This window comes from Gouania willdenowi, chromosome 3 (genome assembly GCF_900634775.1).
Source record: "Gouania willdenowi chromosome 3, fGouWil2.1, whole genome shotgun sequence".
NCBI classification, from domain to species: domain Eukaryota; kingdom Metazoa; phylum Chordata; class Actinopteri; order Blenniiformes; family Gobiesocidae; genus Gouania; species Gouania willdenowi.
In genome coordinates this window covers 24290912-24312806 of record NC_041046.1, presented here as the reverse complement: position 1 = coordinate 24312806, position 21895 = coordinate 24290912, and the positions used below count along the sequence as shown (strand labels likewise).

The window sequence follows — 21895 nt, the reverse complement described above, 5'->3', positions numbered from 1 at the left end:
TCATATCGTAGGCCTTTTCTACGTAAAAAAATACAGCCAATATGACCTCGCTATTTTTCTGTGCCTTCTTAATTTCATTTTCCAAACACACAACTGGATCCATGGTCCCTCTTCCTTTCCAAAAACCACTCTGATATTTTGAGATAATGCCATTCTTTCCTACAAAGTAACTCAACTGCTCAGTGACCATTCTTTCTATAGCTTTACAAATATTTAATGTTAACGCTATTGGCCTACAATGACCAGGATTTGACAGATTTTCCTCCACACGTGATTATAGAGTCCAAGAAGGAATTTTACCCCGCTCTCTCCTAGGTTCTTCAGCATTGCATAGCAAACTTGATCCTTCCCTGGCGCTGTGTTACCGAACTTCTTGATTGCTCCATTCAGCTCTTCCAGGGAGAAAGGAGAGTTAATGTGTCTAATAGTGTAATTTGTTGCAATCTTCAGGACCCCCTTGAAAATGAGATGATTCATCTCAAGGGGCTTATCCTCTAAATAAATACATTTGAAATTAATAGGGTGCGTCCCCATGACATCTACACAATCTAATAGTTGTGCATACCACCTGAAAGTCTCATCCCTCCACCTTTTACTTTCCTCAGACAAATTTCCAGATCCATGCACTCTCACAAAAGCTTTGGCCAACGTTTCAGCCGTTTCGACATCTGTAATAGCCCGATTTCCATCAGCCTCCAGTACTGGATACCCCCATTCTCTCTCATTTCCATCCATCCTCTTTATCATGCTCCAAACATTCCCAACCGGAGTTGTTCTCCCTATTATATCACAGAAAGACTGCCATCCAACCCACTTAGCTTGTTTAACGGTCTTCCTGACCACAGATTGCACTTTCTGATATTTAATCAAGTTATCAAAACTATGTGTTCTCTTAAGTAACTAAAATGCTTTATTCCTCTCCTTAATTGCACTTGTTCACCGTGGCATTGCAGCTCTTTCCATATTCCCTTTACTTTTTGGAATTGCACCTGATGCAGCTCGCAGGATTTTATCACAAAAAACCTGATTCACCTCGTCAACATCCTGCCTCAGACAATCTTCATCAAACTGGCGTTCACTTCACTCCATAAATTGGTTTCAATCAGCTCTTCCGGGAACCCATCTTCCTCCTACACCACCAAATGACTGCTCCTTCTCAAGCTGTATCGAAGTTACAATTGGGTAATAGTCACTACCCATCGTTGTGTCTTTCCACACATTCCAACTGCATTTGCTTGCCAAAGCACTAGAAACTAAAGTGAGTTCCAATCTGGACTCAATCCCAGTATGCACATTAAATCTAGTACCACAACCTTCATTCGAACACACCAAATCCTTCTCCTCTAAAAGGGTCTCCATCACTTGCCCATTTGCTCCTTCCTGCATGCTGCATGTTAGCCTGATTCACTTTAATTGTGCTTTTAAATGTACATAGCTGAAATGAATGGATACCAAAGTTTACAAACTGAATATAATACTTATAGAGGAGCTGCACATGCCTTAAATCAAATTAGGAACAAATTTGAGTCAAAGCACAGGATGCAGACAAATTTAATTCACGGTGTGGCCAGAGCGAACTGTGCTCTCTCTGTAGATAAGTACCGGTAAATGTATGCGTTTCTCCGGCCCTATACAGCCTAATTTGATTCCCAATATTTTTTTGACTAACTTGTTCCTGAGTGAGCTAAAACCTAGCAACACATTCCTTAAACAAAAATGACTTTGTTTTTCTTTTTACAGTAAATGAAGGCTGGAGAAAAAGATGAGTTTGCCTAATGTTGTTGTAGCTGCTATACACTTGACTGATCAAACGCTACAACCAGGGTTGGGGTCAATTATTTTTTTTGTTACAATTACGTTTTCAATTACCCATGTTCAATTACAGTTAGCAGCATTTTTTCCAATTACAATTATTTTATATCCTCAGGAAGTCAATTACAGTTACATTCTCAATGATTAAAGTTCAATTACAATTAATCACAATTACTGAGCTTGAAATAAATCACCTAAAAAAAGTTAACCATCCTCTTCTGTTAGCTTCTCTTATGATAACAGGTCCTAAATCAGCTGTAAAATACACTAAAAACAAATATACATCATCTAATTTCTTTCCTATCTATTGGTTCCTTTGTTAGGCTTCTGAATCAATGAAAATATAGGTTTTAATATTTTTGGTGTGGGCATTCAAACCTTTTTTCTGTTAGTGTACACCTCAATTTATATATTTTTTTAATGGTGAAATGTGGGAAAGCTTGATCTGAAACATATTTTAATACCCGTTAACTACTTATGTGTGGAACTGTACATAGTTCAGTGTGTCCCACTGAACATGGTTCAGGGTTTTGAACACAAAACATGGTTCCCCAGTTTTGCGTTGAATTATAATTGACAATTTTTATAGAATTTTCATGGCAATTACAATTACAAAGTCAAATATTTAAACTCAATTACAATTTAATTATGATTACCACAGCTACAGATTTTTAAAATTACACAATTATTTTTTTAATTATCAATTACGCAATTACGATTCTTATTGACCTCAACCCTGATTACAACTATTCAGGCATTTTCCTGTGAGTTCTCCGATTACACATTTAAATTTCACTTAATCATAATTGTAGAGTGTCTTTAATCTTTGTATTTAAGAATATTAGGAAAATAATGTGTGGGAAACATATGAGGGGTGCAAATATATCAATTTCATGTTATTACGAAGGTCTTAAATATGAGGCTTCATCGTCTCAATGAGACTAAATGAATAATTAAAGGTAATATATAAATAAAGGCATTACATGCCTTGTTTGATGAGATGTGCACATGGAAGAAAGTCTAAGTCCACAGTAGTATTTGACACTTGCTTTGGGCCCCAATCATTACTGTGCATCATGTCAAGTGGTATAAAAATAGGACTCTTCGTAAAAGTCTTTTTAAGACATTAAGGATTGGTTCAGTGTAGTAAACAACCATGAGATTTACAGTATCATGCAGTTTATAGTTTAATCATAGCACAGTGACAACTGATTAAGTTAAAAGTATGTAATTCATGAAATCCATGGTTTCTTTTTAAGCAGCAAGACGTGTGTGTGTGTGTGTGTGTGTGTGTTTGTGTTAGTGGGGGGGAGCGTATATGTAAACAATGTTTAAGCTCTAATACCGCAATAACCGAATAAATAAAGAAATAACAATTTTTTTTTCATCATAAATTCAAGATTTCATAATTTATTGTGTCCAGATTTTGAATCAGATACATATAGAGTTTAACTGATAATTAAAATATTAGCTCACCAATGTCAGCTGATGTTATTCATATAGGGATATCTGATGCATAAATGAAAAAAAAAAAAAAAAGATTTAAAGGGAAATTATAGTGTGATTTGTTACAAATGCTGGTATGAGCAGATATAGATGAATGAACGATGATGGTTTATTTAAAAAAATAAGGACATTAGATAGATGACGTTCTTTCTCAGTACATGCTCATATACAACGAGGTTCAAACCTTGGGACAGAAGGAAATTCTCGTAGGTGTGGTGGTCCTTCCAGTCTGGAAAGTAATGCTTGAGTTTCCTCGTCAGTTGTTAAAAATGAATAATATAAATAGCTGACAATCATTTTCAGTGTAGAAGAAAACTTGTTTTTGTTCTCGTAGTTCGAAGCAGAGAAACACTGAAGTGTGAGTGAAAAAACTGAAAGTATGGCTACTGTGTGTCAGTAAGATCAGTTCATTTTAAAGTAAAAAAAAAACAAACAAACATCAAAAATGTGTCCGACAGAGTAGCCTCTAACCTCCTCCTGCAGAGTAGACACTAGAACTCAAACATGTCGTTCTGTTTCTTTGCCAGCTTGGCCACTTCCTGCCGGATGGCCTGCACCAGCGCAGAGGTGGAGAGGCTGCTCAGAGGCATGCTGTCCATGTCTTTCAGCACCTGGGACAGACTCTGCTGGGACGCTGTGCTCGGCGCACTGGGCGGCTGCTCCACCGTGGGGTTATATTCTAGAGGCAGCCTGGGGGGGCTGCCCTGTGGGTAGCGAGGGTGAGGGAAAGCTTCCACATACCCAGGCAAGGGTAACTGCAAAACACAGCCCAGAGGACAAACATTGTAACTGCTTTCAAAAGCTTTCAAAGTGTGCTGCAGTGATATCTAACTTCACAACATTAGCAACTGATCCTTTACACCCTGGGTTAGCCACTATGCATCAGAAGCTGCGTTTACATTACCCTTGGAAATGCGCAAAATCTAAAGAGCGCAATAAAAACTTGTAATGGAAACACTAGAATTACGAAAAAAAAAAAACACTCAAATATCGCTAAAAAGTTTTTACGCTTTCATGAGGAGGTATTTCAGACGTTCCGATATTGAAATGTGTCGCAAAAACTTTTTCCGCAAATACACATCACAGATTGTGACATCACATGACATGAGGTAACTGGTCACGTGACCACCTCTCTCTGAGAAAACATGGCACGGTAAGTGTAAACAGAAGAGGAGACTGAGACATTTCTTAGCATTATACTTAAAATAATTACTGCCACATTAGATGTGAAACAATAAAGAAAGGCAGAGTTTTATAAGGAGGTTTGGAGCGTCCATCTTCCTGCAGCAAAGTCTCGTGAGATGAGATTTCACAGAAGTTACGAGGCTCCTACCCAAACCAACCTTCAGTGGAAACATGTTCAAAGCGCAATTATACTGTCGACATTTAGAAATATCACTTTGATTTTGCAAAAATCTGTAATGGAAACCCAGCTAATGTTTTTTGTTGAGCACATTCAGCAGATGCTTGATTAGGTGAAGCACTGGGGATTTTAGTAGGCCAAGTCAATACATCAAACGTATTTCTGAGCTCGTAAAACAATCCCCAACTTACTGCTTTGTGGCAGTGCATTTTATGTTGCTGCCAAATGGCTGGCAAAGGTAGAGGGTATGTAAAAAAGTAACCAGAGGGCCTTTGTACTGTGCATGGCCTCCAAACACCAAATCACATTAGTTTCAAGTCATTTAAGCTATGGCTACTCATTCATTGGGTATATGTTTTTATTCCCAATATGCAACTGTGAGATCCACTGCACACCTATGAAGCATTGGGCCATTAAAACACTTCCTAACCAGAAAAAAAAAACATCCTCTGCAGTCAATATTTTTGCTTGCCACCGAATATGAAGCATCCACTAACATGTGCTATGATGATACAATTAGTGTTAAACTTGGTGGTTGTAATGTCATGGATGTCTTCTACTAATTATCGATGGCTTCCTTACGGAATCTGCCCACTGTGGTGGAACATCCTCTGGTTCAGGGGGATAGGACATCCAGGATGGACTGTGATAGGATGTGGGGGGTGACGAGACAAAGTACTCTGAGTAGCCAGGCCGGGTAGCTGGAATGGCGTAGACAGCTGTTATTGGGTTTCCTAGAAACGCAGGAAGGACAACGTAACATCCAGGAAGAGTTCTGGTAATATTATTAAGGGTGAAAGCAAAGCAGTGTTTAAGTCACATTTAGAATCTTCTAATACTGTAAATGTACCTGAGTAGTTAGACACAGGCTGCTCTGCAGAGATGGATTGAAGTGCTGCTCTAGTGTTTGGCCCATATGAGTTGTCATGTTGACTCCGCAATTCAGCGACAGATGTCTGTAAGCTCCTTCCCTTAGGTCCCAGGTCAGAAATAGAACTGTGTTGGAGACAGATTGGAGCGACTCAAACAGGAAGCTTGTTCATTACTACACCACTAGATGGCAGACTCACTTCATGAGAAAAAGTCAGCTCCTTATCAATATTCTTGACATCTCTCAATGCACTCATTTAATATTAAAATTTATACAAGGCCTAAAATCACCCTTCGCACAGCTAATCGCCCCTCCTCTCCATATGGATGTGAATGTGAAATATATTATAGGTGTGTGGGTGTGTGTGCGTGTGTGTGTTTTACCGTCTTAAAGAGGTTACTGTAGGCGGTCCAGTACGGGGTGGTAAAGGTGGAGGAGATCCAATCGCCATTTCCGGAAGCTGGGTAAAGCGAAAGGCCTTAAATGGAAGAGACAAAAGTCAATAAGTGTTAGGTTTTGCTGTGATCCCATTGAGCAGTGCCTGGGTTACTTACTGGTTTAGGCAAGCTGCACTGGTAATAGTCTGTGCTGTAAGATGGCAGCCACTGCAGGCCCCCCTGTCCATAGGTTATTGTGCCTGGAGCACTGGTAACCACATCTGTGTAAGGAAGTGGGGGCGGCACAGGGCTGTAGTGGTCAGTGGGGGGTTGGTGGTGGCGGTGGCGAGTGTGTCTTCCGGATGTGGACTGGCCCCCAGAAGCCAGGCTGAATGCTTCCTCCAGCAGCAGGTGCATCTGCTGACGCACTTCATCAATGGAAGGCTGTGAGCTCAGGGTGGACGTCTCTGAGTGGCCTTTCAATCCCCGGCCGTAGAAATATCCCTGCGGCCCCATGAGACGATCGACATTGGTTTCCTCAATCAACTCTGGTTCAGTCTACCAAAGAAAACACACAAAGAAGAGATTGAATGCATTTCAGAAGTCTAAGACTTGTGAGGCTCAGAGCCTTTTCTTGCTACATGCAATCTATGCAGCTACAAATGTACATTAGCTCCTAGCTTCTATTGCTTGCAAGTTGCATATTGTTTATTTTAATCTGCACATAATGTAGCAACAACCAATATTGCTACACTTACTATTGATTTTAAAGTTCTTTTTTTTCTTTCATTGTTGGCATGACTGCTTATTCAATAAATGAAATTAGGAAAGTATAGGGTTGGGCAATATGGACCAAAACTCATATCTCAATATCTTTTCTCAAAATGGCGATATTCGATATAAACTTCGATATTTTTACTCGATCAAGTCTGACCATAAACACAATTCTGGATTAAATTGGCTGATGAAAAATGCCACAGACTTTATGAACAAAAAGCTGATCAATATGTTCCACTTTAGTCTGTTTCTCCTCTAAAGGACAGCACGTGTGAGTGAGTTCTGTAGTGTGGCTTGTTTAGATAAAGGTCTGGGTTAGGGCAAACTCACTGATCATCTAACTGAGCTTTTTATATTGTCCTGAGAAGTAACGAAAGCAGCAACTCCTAAAACACAAGTATTTTGATACAAAATATGCTATAACAATGTATATGTCAGTATCCTTTACAATTTTAGCATATTTCTGTTTGACTGCACTCTATGAATAATATTAAATACTTGTATGATGTGATTTGTACTGTGATTGTATAAATAAAAACAAGTTAAAAAAAATATATAAATATATCTCGATAAAGGCAATATTGTCATTTTCTATCTTGCCAAAATAGAAAACTCAATATATCTCGAATCACGATATATTGCCCAGCCCTGTGATAGCAATGATTTCACAGTTTTATATTAGATACTGGATACTGTTTTAACACTTTACTGTTTAAATTCTTTATAGTAGCTTCACGTCACAAAAAAGACTTACAAATGAAAAGTTCTATATCGGATATGTTCGTCATCACGCTTTTTTGAAGAGACAGATTCAAAGAGATAATCAGAGATGTCCGGGAAAAAAAAGTAATAGGCTAAAACTTGCGGCGAGTTGCCGCTGCTGCGCGCCATTAACGGGGCAATTTTTGCAAAAATGATGCTTTTAGTGCATTATTTTAGTGATGTATTTTCTCACCTAGTTTTTGTTTGCGTGATGCATTTACAAGTTGAAATCTTGTATCCATGATCGCGATGACAAAGAATTGAGCTAATAGAAAAACCGGACTTTTACAGATATTCACGTATTGTTACAGATAGTCTTTTGGTGCTAAAGGGGTGAGGAATCATTTATGAACATGTTTAAAGCTTTAAATCTTTGAGCATATTGTAATCAAAGTGTTCTGAGTGAGTGTTCTAAGCTATTCTCCTTCTCCTGGCTCTGTAAAATAACATTTACAGTATAAAGCCAGGAGTGTGACGCTGGGCTTCAGCCTATCAGAGATCTTTCTACAAACACGCTTGCTCCATGAGCTGTTTTTGGCATTACTATTAACTGCTCGACTGAAGTTGAGGGGTGTTCAGGTACCCTCGGTAGTAAAAGTGTAATGATGGACATCCCAGCAGAAGTCTCCATAACAGCTTTAGACACAACTGTTACACAGCAAATCAAGAGAAAAAGGGCAGACCGAGGTGGAGAAGCAACAGTTTAAAGCCACAAACGTACTGAGGAGGAACAGATCGCTTTGTGTCCTCATGGAGCCTCCGTGACCGTGGAGGGTCCGCCCCACTCACACACAGGTGTCAGAGAGAGTGTGATAACAGACGCGTGTAAACCAAGAGAATCTTATTCAAGGTGAATTAATTCTATATTATGGAAGCGGAGTGATGGTTATCAGTTCGCTCAGAGTGGTAGTCAGCAGGGATCACAGCTGCCTCTGTGTGTGCATGTGGCGGGGACGAGCTGACGGCGGCAACTAGAGTGATACGTGCATTCATGTTAGAGTCTCTAAAACACCAGAAAAATCTCCAATACCACAAGATAAAGTCCATACAAAGTCTATACTGAGAAAAAAGTCACTAAGAGCGTTCAGAAAATATACCAGAAAGAGAGGTTCAGTTTCAAAACTGAGCGGAGAGAGGATTCTACAAACTGCAACTTTAAGAGTAGAAGGCAGCCAGAAAGAGAGTAGTAGCCGATTCCGCCTGCCGCCTACGCTTCTGGACATCCCTGGATAATGTATAATAATGTTATTTTATGTCCTTTGTCACCGTAGCACAGTGCTCTTCGATATAGCAGCACTCCTCCTGTATTTTATACCTGTGTATACCTCAAAAGCATGTATGTACCAAAGGTAAAGTGTACAACTAATGGTACCACCATCATTCACATTTTAAAGGCTTGGATGAAATTTCTATCCATTTCAGTAATAATGATACGGTAAATTCAAATTTATGGGCACTCCCATTTTTTTTTAAATAATTGTGATAACATGCACTCGGTGAGGCACCGTAATTGAGTAACAAATCCGACATAACTGAGTCAAATTTCATAAAGATCAGTCAATTACGAATCCAAATATGAATTTTTTAAATTTCGACAATGATGAAAGATAGAGATTTTCAGATTTTTTTAAAAACTGATGCAGAACCAGTATGTGGATCCAAATTCCATCCAGAATTTTATGGAATCTTCCTTGGCCTGAAAATTTTCTGAATTAATGACTGAAATATTTGTTTGCATGTGTGCGTGTCTTTCTACTCCTTTAACCTCCGCAAAGGAGGTAATATTTTCACCTGCGTTTATTTATTTTTCTATTTGCAGGATTACGTAGAAAGTATACTAGGAGTGTGTATTGCCTGGCATCTGGCGACACGATTCATATCCCGATACATAAGTCACAATACGATATATCCCAATATTAAAATACAAGGCAATTATTGCGATTTTTTTTAAATTTAATATATGACTTAAGAAACAGCTAATCTGTAAATGTGTACACCATGAGAACATTATGTATGAAATATATTTTGTTGGCATATTTTACACTCAAAACATTGGCTTTAACATGCCATGTGCCAACAACTTGAAATAAAAAAACAACATACAATCTGCCTGTGGCTTTTAAACCAACTTTGACTTTAGTGCAACTTAACTGAGGTTTATGCCTAGAACAAAAAATAAATGCAAAAGTTAGTACTTTCTTTCTAGATTTATTGGAAAAACACAAGCTGGTCATCATGCCCAGGTTTCAGCACACAACGTCTCCTGCAGTGGAAAATATGGTTAAATAAAGGTTAAAAAAAAAAATCGATATGGATGCATTTTGAATTGATCCGAGACAACATTTTAACTAAAGATAGACTTTATGCCATGAAAGATTCCATTAAATTCAGGAGTGATCTGGATCAAAGTACTAATTCTGGATCAGTTTCAAAAATCAAAAAATGAATATCTAGGTTCGTCATTGACCAATCTTTATGTAATTTAACTCAGGTATGTCAGGTTGGTTTCCCAGTTTCCCCACTAAGTTTAATCCCGATCGGATACAGATTGTACAATTTATCATGGTTTTTCATAAAAATGGGATGCCCATGCATTTGGACCTATGTCGGTATTAATGGGAAAGACATGTCTTCCAAGCCTTTAAAGTGTAAATGATCATGGAACCATGATCAATCAGTGTGTGTGTGTTTATGCAGAAAGCAGTTGCAAGGATTCATTGCAACCTCTTTTTTTCCAAAGTTATGTGCATGTGCATGCAAAAATGGTGGTGGTGGTTAATGTGGTTGTGGGATTTTAGAAACTCAAACAACGTGCTAACAGACCTGCTTTGGGAAAGCTGATAAACCACAAAGCCTATTATGTCATCTTCTCAGTAGGTTGTTGACAAGGTACTGATGGAGCAGCCAATCAGATGGAAGGGTCTGATCCTGCTGTGACACTGCTCAGTCACAGCAGGTCTAATACAAACAGTGCTAGTTGACTTTTTCTGTAAATTCTAAAGAGAAAAACACCGAGTCTTTACATTTCTTTACCGACAGTATATGCTTCTGACAACCTTTGTCCTCTCTTCTTTGTCTCCTCTACCCACCAAGGATAAATTATTAGAAGCTTGAAGCGACCTCAAAAAAGGCACTACATTATACAGTGCATCCAATCAATAAACCAGACATCCTGAGGTACATTATTCATCAAACAGAAAAGTTCGAGTAAACCGTTGCATGTGATAATTAATGAAAAAATCTTTCTTTATAGCTGGCCACAGCTCACATTAAACCACATCTGATTTGAAACCAGTAACGTGCAGTCAGGGTAGGCAAGGTAGGCAGTGCCTACTCAAGGGTGAATTGATATTTTGTTGTAAATTGCACTATACAAATAAAGTTGAATTGAATTGAATTGAATTGAATTAACACTTGCCAGTAGAAACATATGAAATTGTCATTGGTGTTGACATTTATGGTCTCGATTTGGAACGCCCTGCCTACCCTACCCTAGTGCTCACGGCACGTCACTGTTTGAAACCCACCGTAGTCTGATTTTAGAGGAAGGAACATGAGTAATAATACTATTGGCTTGGTGTTCATTTTTGTAGCACATCTAGTGCTATTTGTTTAAAGTAATATCCTATAAATTGGTATCAGTTGTATCAGTTATCTGAATAAGGCAAATCAAACCAATATCTTTTAAAATAGTATTTAATTGAGCACCACAAAACTACTGTTGTTAGACCAGTTAGGCTTAAAAAAAAAAAAAAAAAAAACTCATACATGCTGATAAGTTGTTAATTTATAAAATAATCTACAAAATGTCGTCTAAATACTAGCATTGCTTTGCAACATCTATGTGGAAACTTTTCAGATATTTCCTCAAAAGCAAAAACTGATATTTATTTTTAGGATACATTTAAAGTCCTGCGGAAACTTTTCCAAAAAGTACAACAGCAGATAAAAAGTGCTCTGCATAGAACCTACATACCTAAGCATTTTTTCAGCAAGCAACATAGTCAATAGATTGTCATCTAATACAGACTTTTTCCATCTGATTATATGCACATATTATGTTTTCCTACAGTTATTAAGTTAATTTAAAAGTCAGTATCAGACCAAACGTGATAAAAACATTTTAAAACCTGAAATAGGCAATAATGCTGTATGCATGATTACACATAGGAAGAAAGACAGAGTGTGCAGAAAGCAGTGTTAAGACAAACTTGTGGTGATTCTTTTTAGATTTAATTTGTCAGACAGTGAAGGGTGGAGGGTGATATGTGACTCACATCGTAACCACTGTTACGTATTCCTCTTCTCGGTCTCTCTCTCATTACGAGCAGGTCCATCTCCGTTCCTCCAGGGCTTGGACTGCTTAGGCTTTGTCTGCTACGATAGGCTGTCTCACCAACCTGGGTGTTCCTGACAATTAGGGAGAAAATGAGTTTAGTTACGCTCAGCTCGAGTCTAGTCAGTTTTAAAACAGTTTGAAATTACTTTATCAGCTGCCTGCGGAAAGAAAAGTACCATGGGGGTCAGAAACAATTTGATACAAAGTAGTAGAGCAAACTAGGAGGAAAACATTTTTGAACTACTTTCAAAAAATGGTGTCGGCTCTGATAAATGTACTAGTGGTGTAACAAAACATCGATAAACATTGCCATCTTTAAGATACGCTTTTATTTTGAAATTCGTCTTTTCTTCGGTGCAACTATTTCCTGTGCGGGGATGGTGACATAACGTAGCAAATGCCACATGACAACAAAGCCTTGCAATTTGTACACGCACTATGCAGCCATCGACCAATAATGCTCCACTGCTGCTTCCTGAATGTGTAGCCAACTGCTATAAAACACCAACGAAGAAGATGCGGAAGTAACCCGAGAGTGGCACAGAACCTGTGTTGTTTACAGTGTTGCTCGGCAAAGCGAGGAGTCAAGGATATAAAGATAAGGATGAAAATGATGAACTATATATCAGGAAATGAAATAATAATAGTACTAGTAGTGATGCTGATTTTAAGACGATAAGAAGTAGGTTGAAGAAGGTTGTTTTACTAGGGGTTTAGCGTGCACGTGAGTGCACGAACACGCAAACTGAGATCTGATACTTCAGTATTCGGTACGTGCTCGCAAATGGGTTGATGATTTATACTAACTCCCCACAACAAACAGCGTCTGTTCATGTAAATAAACAGGACTACTGAATAACAAGTGTCTGGAAGTCCACTTGAGATATTTAATGTTAAAGATGGAAAAAATTTGGATCAAAACCATATACAGTATGTAGCATTATTATCCGTGTACCCTTCGTTCTTTGGTTATTCCGTTTTAAAATCAAATCAAAACAAATAAACCATGTGGTTATTTTTGTTTTACACAAATTCATCAAATGCTCCTTAAAATACATATTTATACGTAGTTATATAACAGTGTGGCATCATTAACATGTCAATGTTAAAATAATAATATTATCATTAATAAATAATAACAATCCAGTGACACTTTTTCCCCATCTGGGTACAGTTTGTTACAGTGAAATCAACTGTTCTTAAAGCCATATTTTTGTATTATTAAAAATATATTGCACCCTAGTAATTTAAATAAAACTACTAGATACTTTTTATTACTCACACAATTCAAAGTTTAACACTTTGTTAAATGTTACAGAATGGTGTTTATACTGTTCATTTACGGTTCTATTCTCCCATGTGCGTAAGTCCAAAAAGCCATGCAACGGTGCTGTTTTTGGCTGTGTGTTATTCTCCCCCTGTACTTAAGTCAGTTGCTGCGCGACCTTCATCCCAGTTACGCACTATGGGTGGAGCATCCCTGAAACGTGGGTGTTCTCATTCAAATCTGGCTTTACGCTCATTCTCTGGTGTGCATAAGTCCTTTTCCTCCTACGCGCTTCTAACCCTGAAATAAGTGCAGCGCCCGGATAAGGTGAAACATTATATTGCACTAGAAATATGGACTTAGTTACATTTGAAGCCACACGAACTCGTGTGTCGCGTAGCAGCAGCTGTGATTACTCAGCTGCTGCTGCTCGATTAATTAAAACTCTGGCAGATGCAGACTTCTGTCCACGTTGGTCACAGTGATTCAACTATTTTCATACTGTGTTCAATGTAAAGTCACAGTTTGATCCACTACAGCAGGGTGGCCAATCCTGGTCCTCCAGAGCCACTATCCAGCATGTTTTAGATGTTTCCCTCTCCCAACACACCTGACTGAAATGACCAGGATCGTTATCAGGCTTCTGCAGAGCTTGATGATGAGTTAATCATTTGAATCAGGTGTGTTGGAAGAGGGAAACTTCTAAAACATGCTGGATAGTGGCTCTTGAGGACCAGGATTGGCCACCCCTGCATTACAGAGTGAAACAAGCGCTTAAGTTCGGACGGGAGAATAGAACCCTTAATGCCTGATACCTGAAAGACCTTAAAAATAAAATGGTCAAATCATATTTCAGTTGTTTTTTGGGAGTTGATATACATGTAAATGATTGTGTGAGATGGGCATATGATATCACGTCATATTGATCACAGGCTTGTGAATCGAATCGAAATCGTATCGTGACAGACTTTGTGATATCTGCAAACATCGTATCGTCATCCAAACATATCGACATTGCATCGTATCGTGATGAAGCTGGTGATTTACACCCCTAAAATGTACACTAGTAAAATACTTATTAAAGTATTTTTCGACCGCAAACTACAGTTGGTAAAACATCTACAAGTCACGTCATGAAATAAATGACAGCGCAAGATAGAAATCAGAAAACTTTCACAGATCATGTCAGCTTGGGGGTGTCGTATACATGTTGATGGCGTCATACACTCACTCACGCTTGCTCCAGCTTATCTTGGCGGGAACAAAAACTTTCAGCCAAGCCTACACACACACGCGCACACACACACATAAACACACAAACACAACCTGCAGTTGAAAATGTGTTTTTCCATTTCTGAGTGCAGCTGGAAAGAAGCTTCAGAGGGTCTATAATCATCTGCTGTAAAATTGATGGCTAACACACTTGACCCAATTTTGTTGGCCGCACTAAAAACTCTCCATTATTTTGGAGGCGAGTAAACTAGAAATTGAACTACTGCACTACTTTACCGTTAATATTCTCACCAGTAAGGAAGATCAGGAGTTGAACTGAACTAATGACACATGGCTATGGGATAATGGGCAATCTATAGCTGAGTTTTCTTAGACATCTGATCAATACACCAACATATAATGACTTTTACCTGTTAGCACTTCACATAGGGATTTTACTAGGGTGAAATTCAGACAAATTCAGGGTTCACTCCCCCCTCACCTCCTCTGGGACTTGACAAAGGTGGAACTTGGCTCATCCTCAGCCTCCTCCTTTCTGCCATGCCCACCGGCTTCCCTCTCGTCTCCCTGCCGTATTTTCTGCACCAGGGCCCGACTGCTGTTGCCACCATTGGTGGAAGGAAAGTCATAATAGCCTTTCCTCTTAGCTTTCAGCCGCAGCTTGTTCCTGTAATGCTCAATATCCGACTTCTGCTTCAGACCCAAGTTCACCTGCAGAGTGTGCAGACCGAATGGGAAGATCACAAAACTAAACCCATTTGTATTCTGCAGTAAATGGAGGTTTTATTTATATTTTGATTTTTTAATTTCAGAAGGGACATGTGCCCTTCTGGAAATGTTAAAGGGTTATCCAATTTACCTTTGTAGGAATACAGAGTACAATTTCATCAATCATTCAAACAGTACAACCTGGAAAGTATCTCTGCTTGACAGGTGAACAAGACTGAATGAAAAAAAAAAAGCCAAAGCCGCATTTTATTTTTCCTGGAATGGCGACCTGCTGGGGTGGACTGGCCATCTGGCATACTGGGCATGGTCCTGGTGGGCCGTTGCCCAAAGTGGGCTGGTCCAGCTACGTTTTTTTTTTTTTTTTTTCCTTACTAAAATTGAATAAAAGTGTGAAAAAGAACTTGCAAAAATTGACGAAAAATAAGGAAATAAGGATATTTATTGGCAAAAGGAAGCTAAAGTCTGAAAAAAGTGTCAGAACTTTTTGAAAAGAAGCAAAAATGGGACAAAGGAAGTTGGGAAATGGCCAAAGAAAATAGGTAAAAAGGGTTTTAAAAGTTTCCCCCTTTTAAGGTTTTCTGGGGTAATAATAATTCAAATGAAGTCATAAAAAGCCACACATTAAGCATCACTGACCTAATGATGGCTTCTACATAGTGTCTCTGATAATGTAGTGGGCTGGTCTGGACCAGAACCGTATAGAGAGAGAGTTGCGGGATTATCGTTCACTCCAATGGTTCGTTTTTTTTTTACAGCAATGGCGGCTCATGAAGCCTCACAATTGATCCCGCAAGTTAACTTTTTTTTTTTTTTAGATTGTCCCTGCTGACTTTGGCTAACCATTTCTTTCTCCTCTCTGGTCCGGTTGGGAAGCCAAACATTTTCACTCCTTTTTCGGAAACGAGTGTAGCATCTCCATACAGCACAGCAAACTGCATGACAAGTTTCTGAATTTGTTAGACATCTATTTAATGAATTTATCTTGGTACATAAGTGGATAGTAAAAAAAATCTAATGTCTATTTTTATATATGTATGAACATAATAAATATGTTTTCAATGTGTCCTGTCTGGATGTGGTGTTTTAAATGACCCTTTTTTTAAGAAAATTAAAGAAAATTCAAAGCAATACATCCTGTATACAATACATAAAATTTACGTTAGGAAAATAAACTATTTATTAAACTACATAAACACATATTGTATATACACATTCATATGACATTGTACTGTATAAATATTGCAGTTATTGATGACAAATAACCAAAAATCGAAGTTATGTCACTAGGAATTAGGGATGTAACGATTAATCGTAAGGCATTTAAAAATCGATTCATAGGTATCACGAATCACATCGATACTGTGAAAATTGAATCGCAGTACTTTTTTTATCCAGAAGTGTTGGCGGCGACTTTCTTTCTGGCCGCCTTCTACTTTTAAACATGTTTATAAATGAGTCCTTATCCCTTTAGCACCAAAAAAATATCTGTAATATTACGTGAATATCTGTAAAAGTCACGTTTTTCTATTAGCTCTGTCTGCTAGCATAGCATCACTTCTTCACTGCAAGATATCTGCATGCCAACCGACCACTGGGTTACCAGCGCCCTCTGCTGGTCCAAACAAATATCTGACCTAAATACAGTGCATTAACTGGTTTTTTTTTTAAGTCCAATTGTTAAGGCACAAAATACATTTTCAGTTGCACTTTTAAAAAGGAAAAGAACTAATATGTACTTTTGCATTGTTTACTATAGAACCAGAATTTGAATTAATAGGCTTCTTCTTCATTTGTATTATTCCTTTATTTATTTCATTCAAGATTTATTTTTAGTTAAATTGCATTGTTTTGAATAGTTTATCATGGGATTCTTTTGACAACAAAAAATAAAAGGAAAACAATATAGTTTTTTTTCCCCCAAAAAATAAAAGAATATTTTTCAGTCATCATTTTTCTACAGTCCCATTTTGTAAAATAAATCATGAGAGAATCGTATCGTGAACCCAGTATTGTGAATCGGGAGTTGAGTGAATCGTTACATCCCTACTAGGAATCAATGGATTCGAATGGCCTGCCACTAACTTCCGGGAACAAATTCAGTCTTAAATGAATCACATGACGGTAAAGCATTTTGGACTTCCGTTGTCGCATCTCTCTCTATATACGGCTCTGGTCTGGACACAAAATGCAGGGCTGAATTTTTGTCCCAGTCCACCCGTCGACCGGTTTGATTCATTAGTTAGAACGAGGTGCAGCACCTCGTGACCAGAGCAGAAAAGTTGAGAAAAAAAACCAAGCAAGATTTGTATATGTGTGTATATATCACCTCTCCATTGACCAAGGCTGAGTCCTGGCTCCGCTCTGAGGATGCAGGATAGGAGTAATTGTTCTGAGCTGCCAAAGGCTTGATGGAAATGAGCTGCAGGGACCCAGAGGAGGTGTCATATGTTTCTGGGGAACAGAGAGAGAGTTACAAATACCCGTAATCATTACACTGTCCTTCAAGAGGCAACAAACAGTCACACACTGACTTTTCTCCATCCTGCACTTATACCATCACACCTTTCACCTCTTACCCTCCTGCTCGCTTTCATCATATTGTTCCCTTTGGTGTTTATGTCATTCTTCAGTGTCAGAGAAGGATGTGGTAGATAACACAGATAGATTTGCTTTCAGTGCTGTAGCAATTCTTTGTGATGAATGAAAAACACACTGACTTTGCAGTAATTCCTTATCTGACATCAAACAAAAGGGTTGAGTTCTCTTTTCTCGACTCAGCTGAAAAAAAAAAGCCATTTTATTTGTGTAATTTAAATCCAGCTCACTCCTTCCAGTTCACTTTTTTTTTTTTAATATGAAACATTTGGCTCAGCTTTTTTTTTTCTTTTTTTTTTTTTTTTTAAAAAGAAACGCATGAATGTAAAAGCATGAAAATAAAATATATATATATATATATATATAGCTCCTCTGCACCAGTTATTAATATTAAATCAACCTTTTACTTTTTCTCCAGTTTTACTGTATGTGTGTATAATTGCATGTTGATGTCAGAGTCCCATCACAAGCCTCAGCGTGTCAACAGTCTCTATATGGGATTAGATTTTTTTGCACCACCTGCCTTCTGTGCAGAGGGTGAGAATAAATTGCGTTTGCATTAATGTGAGCCTCTCACCATCCCTCTTCTGCATCTCCTCCTTTGTCAGTTTCTGCTGTGCTGTGACTTTCGGCGCCGTCAGGCCCCTGCCGGAATTCAGCCGCTGTGATTCGTTGCTGATGACGGAACCATCCTCACTTGGCAATTTGCTGCAAGTAACCATAGCAACAAGAAAGGCGGTGAGCTCTTAGGAAGCCGGGCTCAGAGCCAGGTTATGTCATCCCTTCCTTAAACAACCTCTCCTCACCCTGTCCCAGACTCAAGCCACGTCCAGCAAACCTTATGGAGCAATGTTGTGTTTCGTATTAAGAGTGAAAATTAATGTGTTTTTAATGAAGCCATTAGAACAACCAATAATTAAAAATGAACTTTGTATATATACAGTAGGTTTAGTTGCATCAGCTCCATTTTTTCTACACAAGGAAAATGACAGAAAAATGTGTGTCATTGATCTGTGTCAGCCGCAACAATTAAAAAGGCAAACATCGTCACACTAGCATTGTCCCAGTTAAAAAAAATACGTAAATATGCAAATCCGCATACTAATTTTGGCCAGTTTGTGTTTAAAAACTAAATAATGCATGTAACTTTATATACTTAGTCTGCATATTTTGAATAACGTGTATAATGTGCTTGTCAAATCAAACTGTTTTGTGTTGACATTTTTAAAAGGACCGGTTGGCTTATTAATTAGGCTTGCAATTCCTCTATCCTCTGCTTATTTGAATAGCATTAAATACTATACAGTAGTGAGAATATGAGCTGATCAAGGCTCAGCTCAGAGGGCCAGGGGGCTGACAGCCACATCAAAGCAACATGGTCTATCCCCTAATTGTCTGGTGAAGTTGATAACACAGCACAGAGAGGCAGAGGAGCACAAGCTGCCCTTCCAAGCTCTGATCGACACAAAGCTGCAACTCACTGGATCAATTCAGAACAAAGACGTGTTGAAATGAATTGGATTTAGGGGGGAAAAAATTTGCGTTTACTAATGCTGAACGGGATGATTGTACGTTTGATCCTTCGTTGGTGTGCAGAAAAAACAAGTCTGACCTTGGAGTAAAAGAAAAGGGGGAGTTCAAAGCAAACGAAGCACATTACAGTTTTTATAAGGAGGTTTCATGTTAATTAATTTAAATGCTGCCTGGTCCTGAGTGTAAATGTTATGACTGGTGTTAAAAACCTTGCAAACACCCTGGACAGGTTGTTAGTTTATCACAGGGGTCACCAACATGGTGCCCGTGGGCCCCAGGTAGCCCCCATGGACCATGTGAGGGGCCCTCAGAAGCTCTAGTCTCCAATGAACTCCTTCTAAAATCAGATTTACTTTCCAGGATTTAAACTCATAAAGATAAATACGGTAGTAAACATTTGAGAGATGGAGTACGACTATCAGCAGTAAATACTCCTGATAAAGTTTTAGTATTAAATTAACCATCTTTAAATTTCTAAATCTTCTTATTTTATTTGAAACATTGTGACAAATGTTTTTAAATGTTGCAGATCTGGTGTATGGTCAGTGGTATGTTATATACAGTATATAATAAGATACGTAAGATATACTTTTAAAAACCAAGGTGGATTTTCTATAAAATTTAAGGAAAATGAAACAATTGGAGAATTAAAGTGTTTCTTGTTGAAACCTCAACATATCCTACCTGTTTAGGTTACTGGTAGCCTTCCTTATTATCTTAGCCTCTAAAACTCATTCAGTGCCAGCCATTTTCAGATTTTCTACCCCCCTCAGTGCCAGACGATTTTGAGCATTTTGACTGATTTTAAAGACCCACAGAATATTTTCTACTATGACTATCTAAAAAAACATTTGTTTCTGGCTTGTTTCGTTCTTTTGTAATCAGCCGTTGAATAGAGCAAGTTTTACGCAAATCTTCAGTTTCAGAGCTAAAAGCTGAGAAAAAAGCCTTTTTCTAAAAACAACCCTGTCACTGACTTTAAAGCTATTTTTTTTTTTTTTTTGCTTTAGTGACAACTAACATCTGAACATTGTTTCCTTATATATATATATATAACAAAAAAAAACTGAGACAGGGCTTTTGATGGCAAAATTATTATTATTTTGCTATCTATGTCAGAGTTGAATTAATTTCTTACTGTATTTTGGCGTTCCTCCAACTTTCTCTCTTGTCAGTCTGCACACGCAACTTCCTCCCCGACGTGCAGAGTGTCACTGCTTACCCCGTTTTTTATGGTTTTATCTCACCATCGCCACATTATCCATGAGTTCGTCAACTCTGTACATAGTGCCATTTTCTGTCTCATAAACGCCTTTCCTCTCTCCCTCTGAGCTCTGCTGAGCACGGATGATCTCTCATCCAAAGGTGCGCTGCTACCTCCTACATGTCACCTATTATTTTGCTATCTGGCTCACAGGCTGGGGGTATTTTGTACCCCCCTCACCCCCCCCCCCCCTCCCTCCCGACACGCAGCGATGACCCATTTGGCCCAGTTAGTAGATGGTTTTATCTCACCATCTCAACATTATCAATAATCCACTCATGTCCACACATGTTCTGTGTTAGTATGTGGAGCTGTGAGCTGCTGGATACGTCACAATATCACTCTGTAGCACCATAATCTCCCTTTTTCCTGCTTCTTCCTCCTTTGCTGGGTAGCATCAGTGGCTAATTTGTCATCTAAAGGTGTACTGCTGCCATCTTCAGGACACAGTTGGTCACTACAACACCCCACAGCCTAGATCAGGGTGTCCAATTCCGGTCCTCGAGGGCCACTATCCAGCATGTTTTAGATGTTTCCCTCTTCCAACACACCTGATTCAAATGATCAACTCCTCATCCAGCCCTGCAGAAGCCTGATAACAATCCTAATCATTTGAATCAGGTGTGTTGAAAGAAGGAAACATCTAAAACATGCTGGATAGTGGCCCTCGAGGACCAGAATTGGACACCCCTGGTTTAGATATTGACGAGGGACCTCCGCCAGGGTGTTTTCTAGTAATCCCCGTGAAAAAATGCAAATGACGAGTTATCTCGTCAATGGCACTGAGCGTTTGGATTTGAAATGACGAGTTATCTCGTCAATGGCACTGAGTGAGTTAAAGTGAAACCATTTAAATGTAATATTTAAGAAGTTTTTTTCTAACTGGTAGTCCTTCGGACTATACAGTACCTATGAAGAAACTCACTGTTTCAGAAAGATTAGTGACCCCTGGTTTATCACATAGCAAACACACAGACATTCATATTCACGCACACTTACTCATATGCTTCAATCAAAAAAAAAAAGATCAAGTTTCTATGTCTTGAGTGTAGAGTGTGCACATTACATTATTGTATTTTTTTTTTCTTTTACTTATTTACAGATCTAAAGTCTTACTTTTATGGCCAATTTCATCTGCACTGCTCTAGAACGCAATGATCTTGTATCATTCAGCATAAAGGTAAAACTAGGACAATTAGGGCAGGCATTAAAGCTGGAAGGATCTTTGAGTTTAATTGTGCTTGTCTGCCTGTTTGGTTCTCAGGAGCTGCCTCAATGAACCGCAGGGCAATCCTTCGGTTAACATGAATTACTGTGAACAAATGTAACGTGCCTACAGGAGGTTTCCTTAAACTTCCATTAAAGGCTGAACATTAGCTATGATGAGGTTGTTTATCAACTGTTGCAGGCTGAAACACTCTTTTCATAATAACGCTGTAATGAAGGGTGAGGTATTGAAAAGCTAAG

The 21895-nt window shown here is 38.6% G+C and overlaps 1 protein-coding gene across 1 annotated transcript in view; it reads right to left on the bottom strand.

The window, feature by feature from the left end:
* Nucleotides 1-2451: 2451 nt before the first annotated feature.
* The window catches only part of kiaa1549lb (KIAA1549-like b), a 93532-nt gene continuing 74088 nt past the window's right edge, over nt 2452-21895 (bottom strand). The window contains exons 14-22 of the mRNA XM_028443148.1: nt 18209-18339; nt 17363-17487; nt 14789-15018; nt 11746-11878; nt 6107-6487; nt 5936-6030; nt 5532-5677; nt 5264-5415; nt 2452-4073 (exon numbers count right to left, since the gene is read on the bottom strand). Of these exons, the coding sequence (XP_028298949.1) occupies nt 3810-4073; nt 5264-5415; nt 5532-5677; nt 5936-6030; nt 6107-6487; nt 11746-11878; nt 14789-15018; nt 17363-17487; nt 18209-18339 (1657 nt within the window). The 3' untranslated portion in view covers nt 2452-3809. The remainder of the gene's footprint in view (nt 4074-5263; nt 5416-5531; nt 5678-5935; nt 6031-6106; nt 6488-11745; nt 11879-14788; nt 15019-17362; nt 17488-18208; nt 18340-21895) is intronic.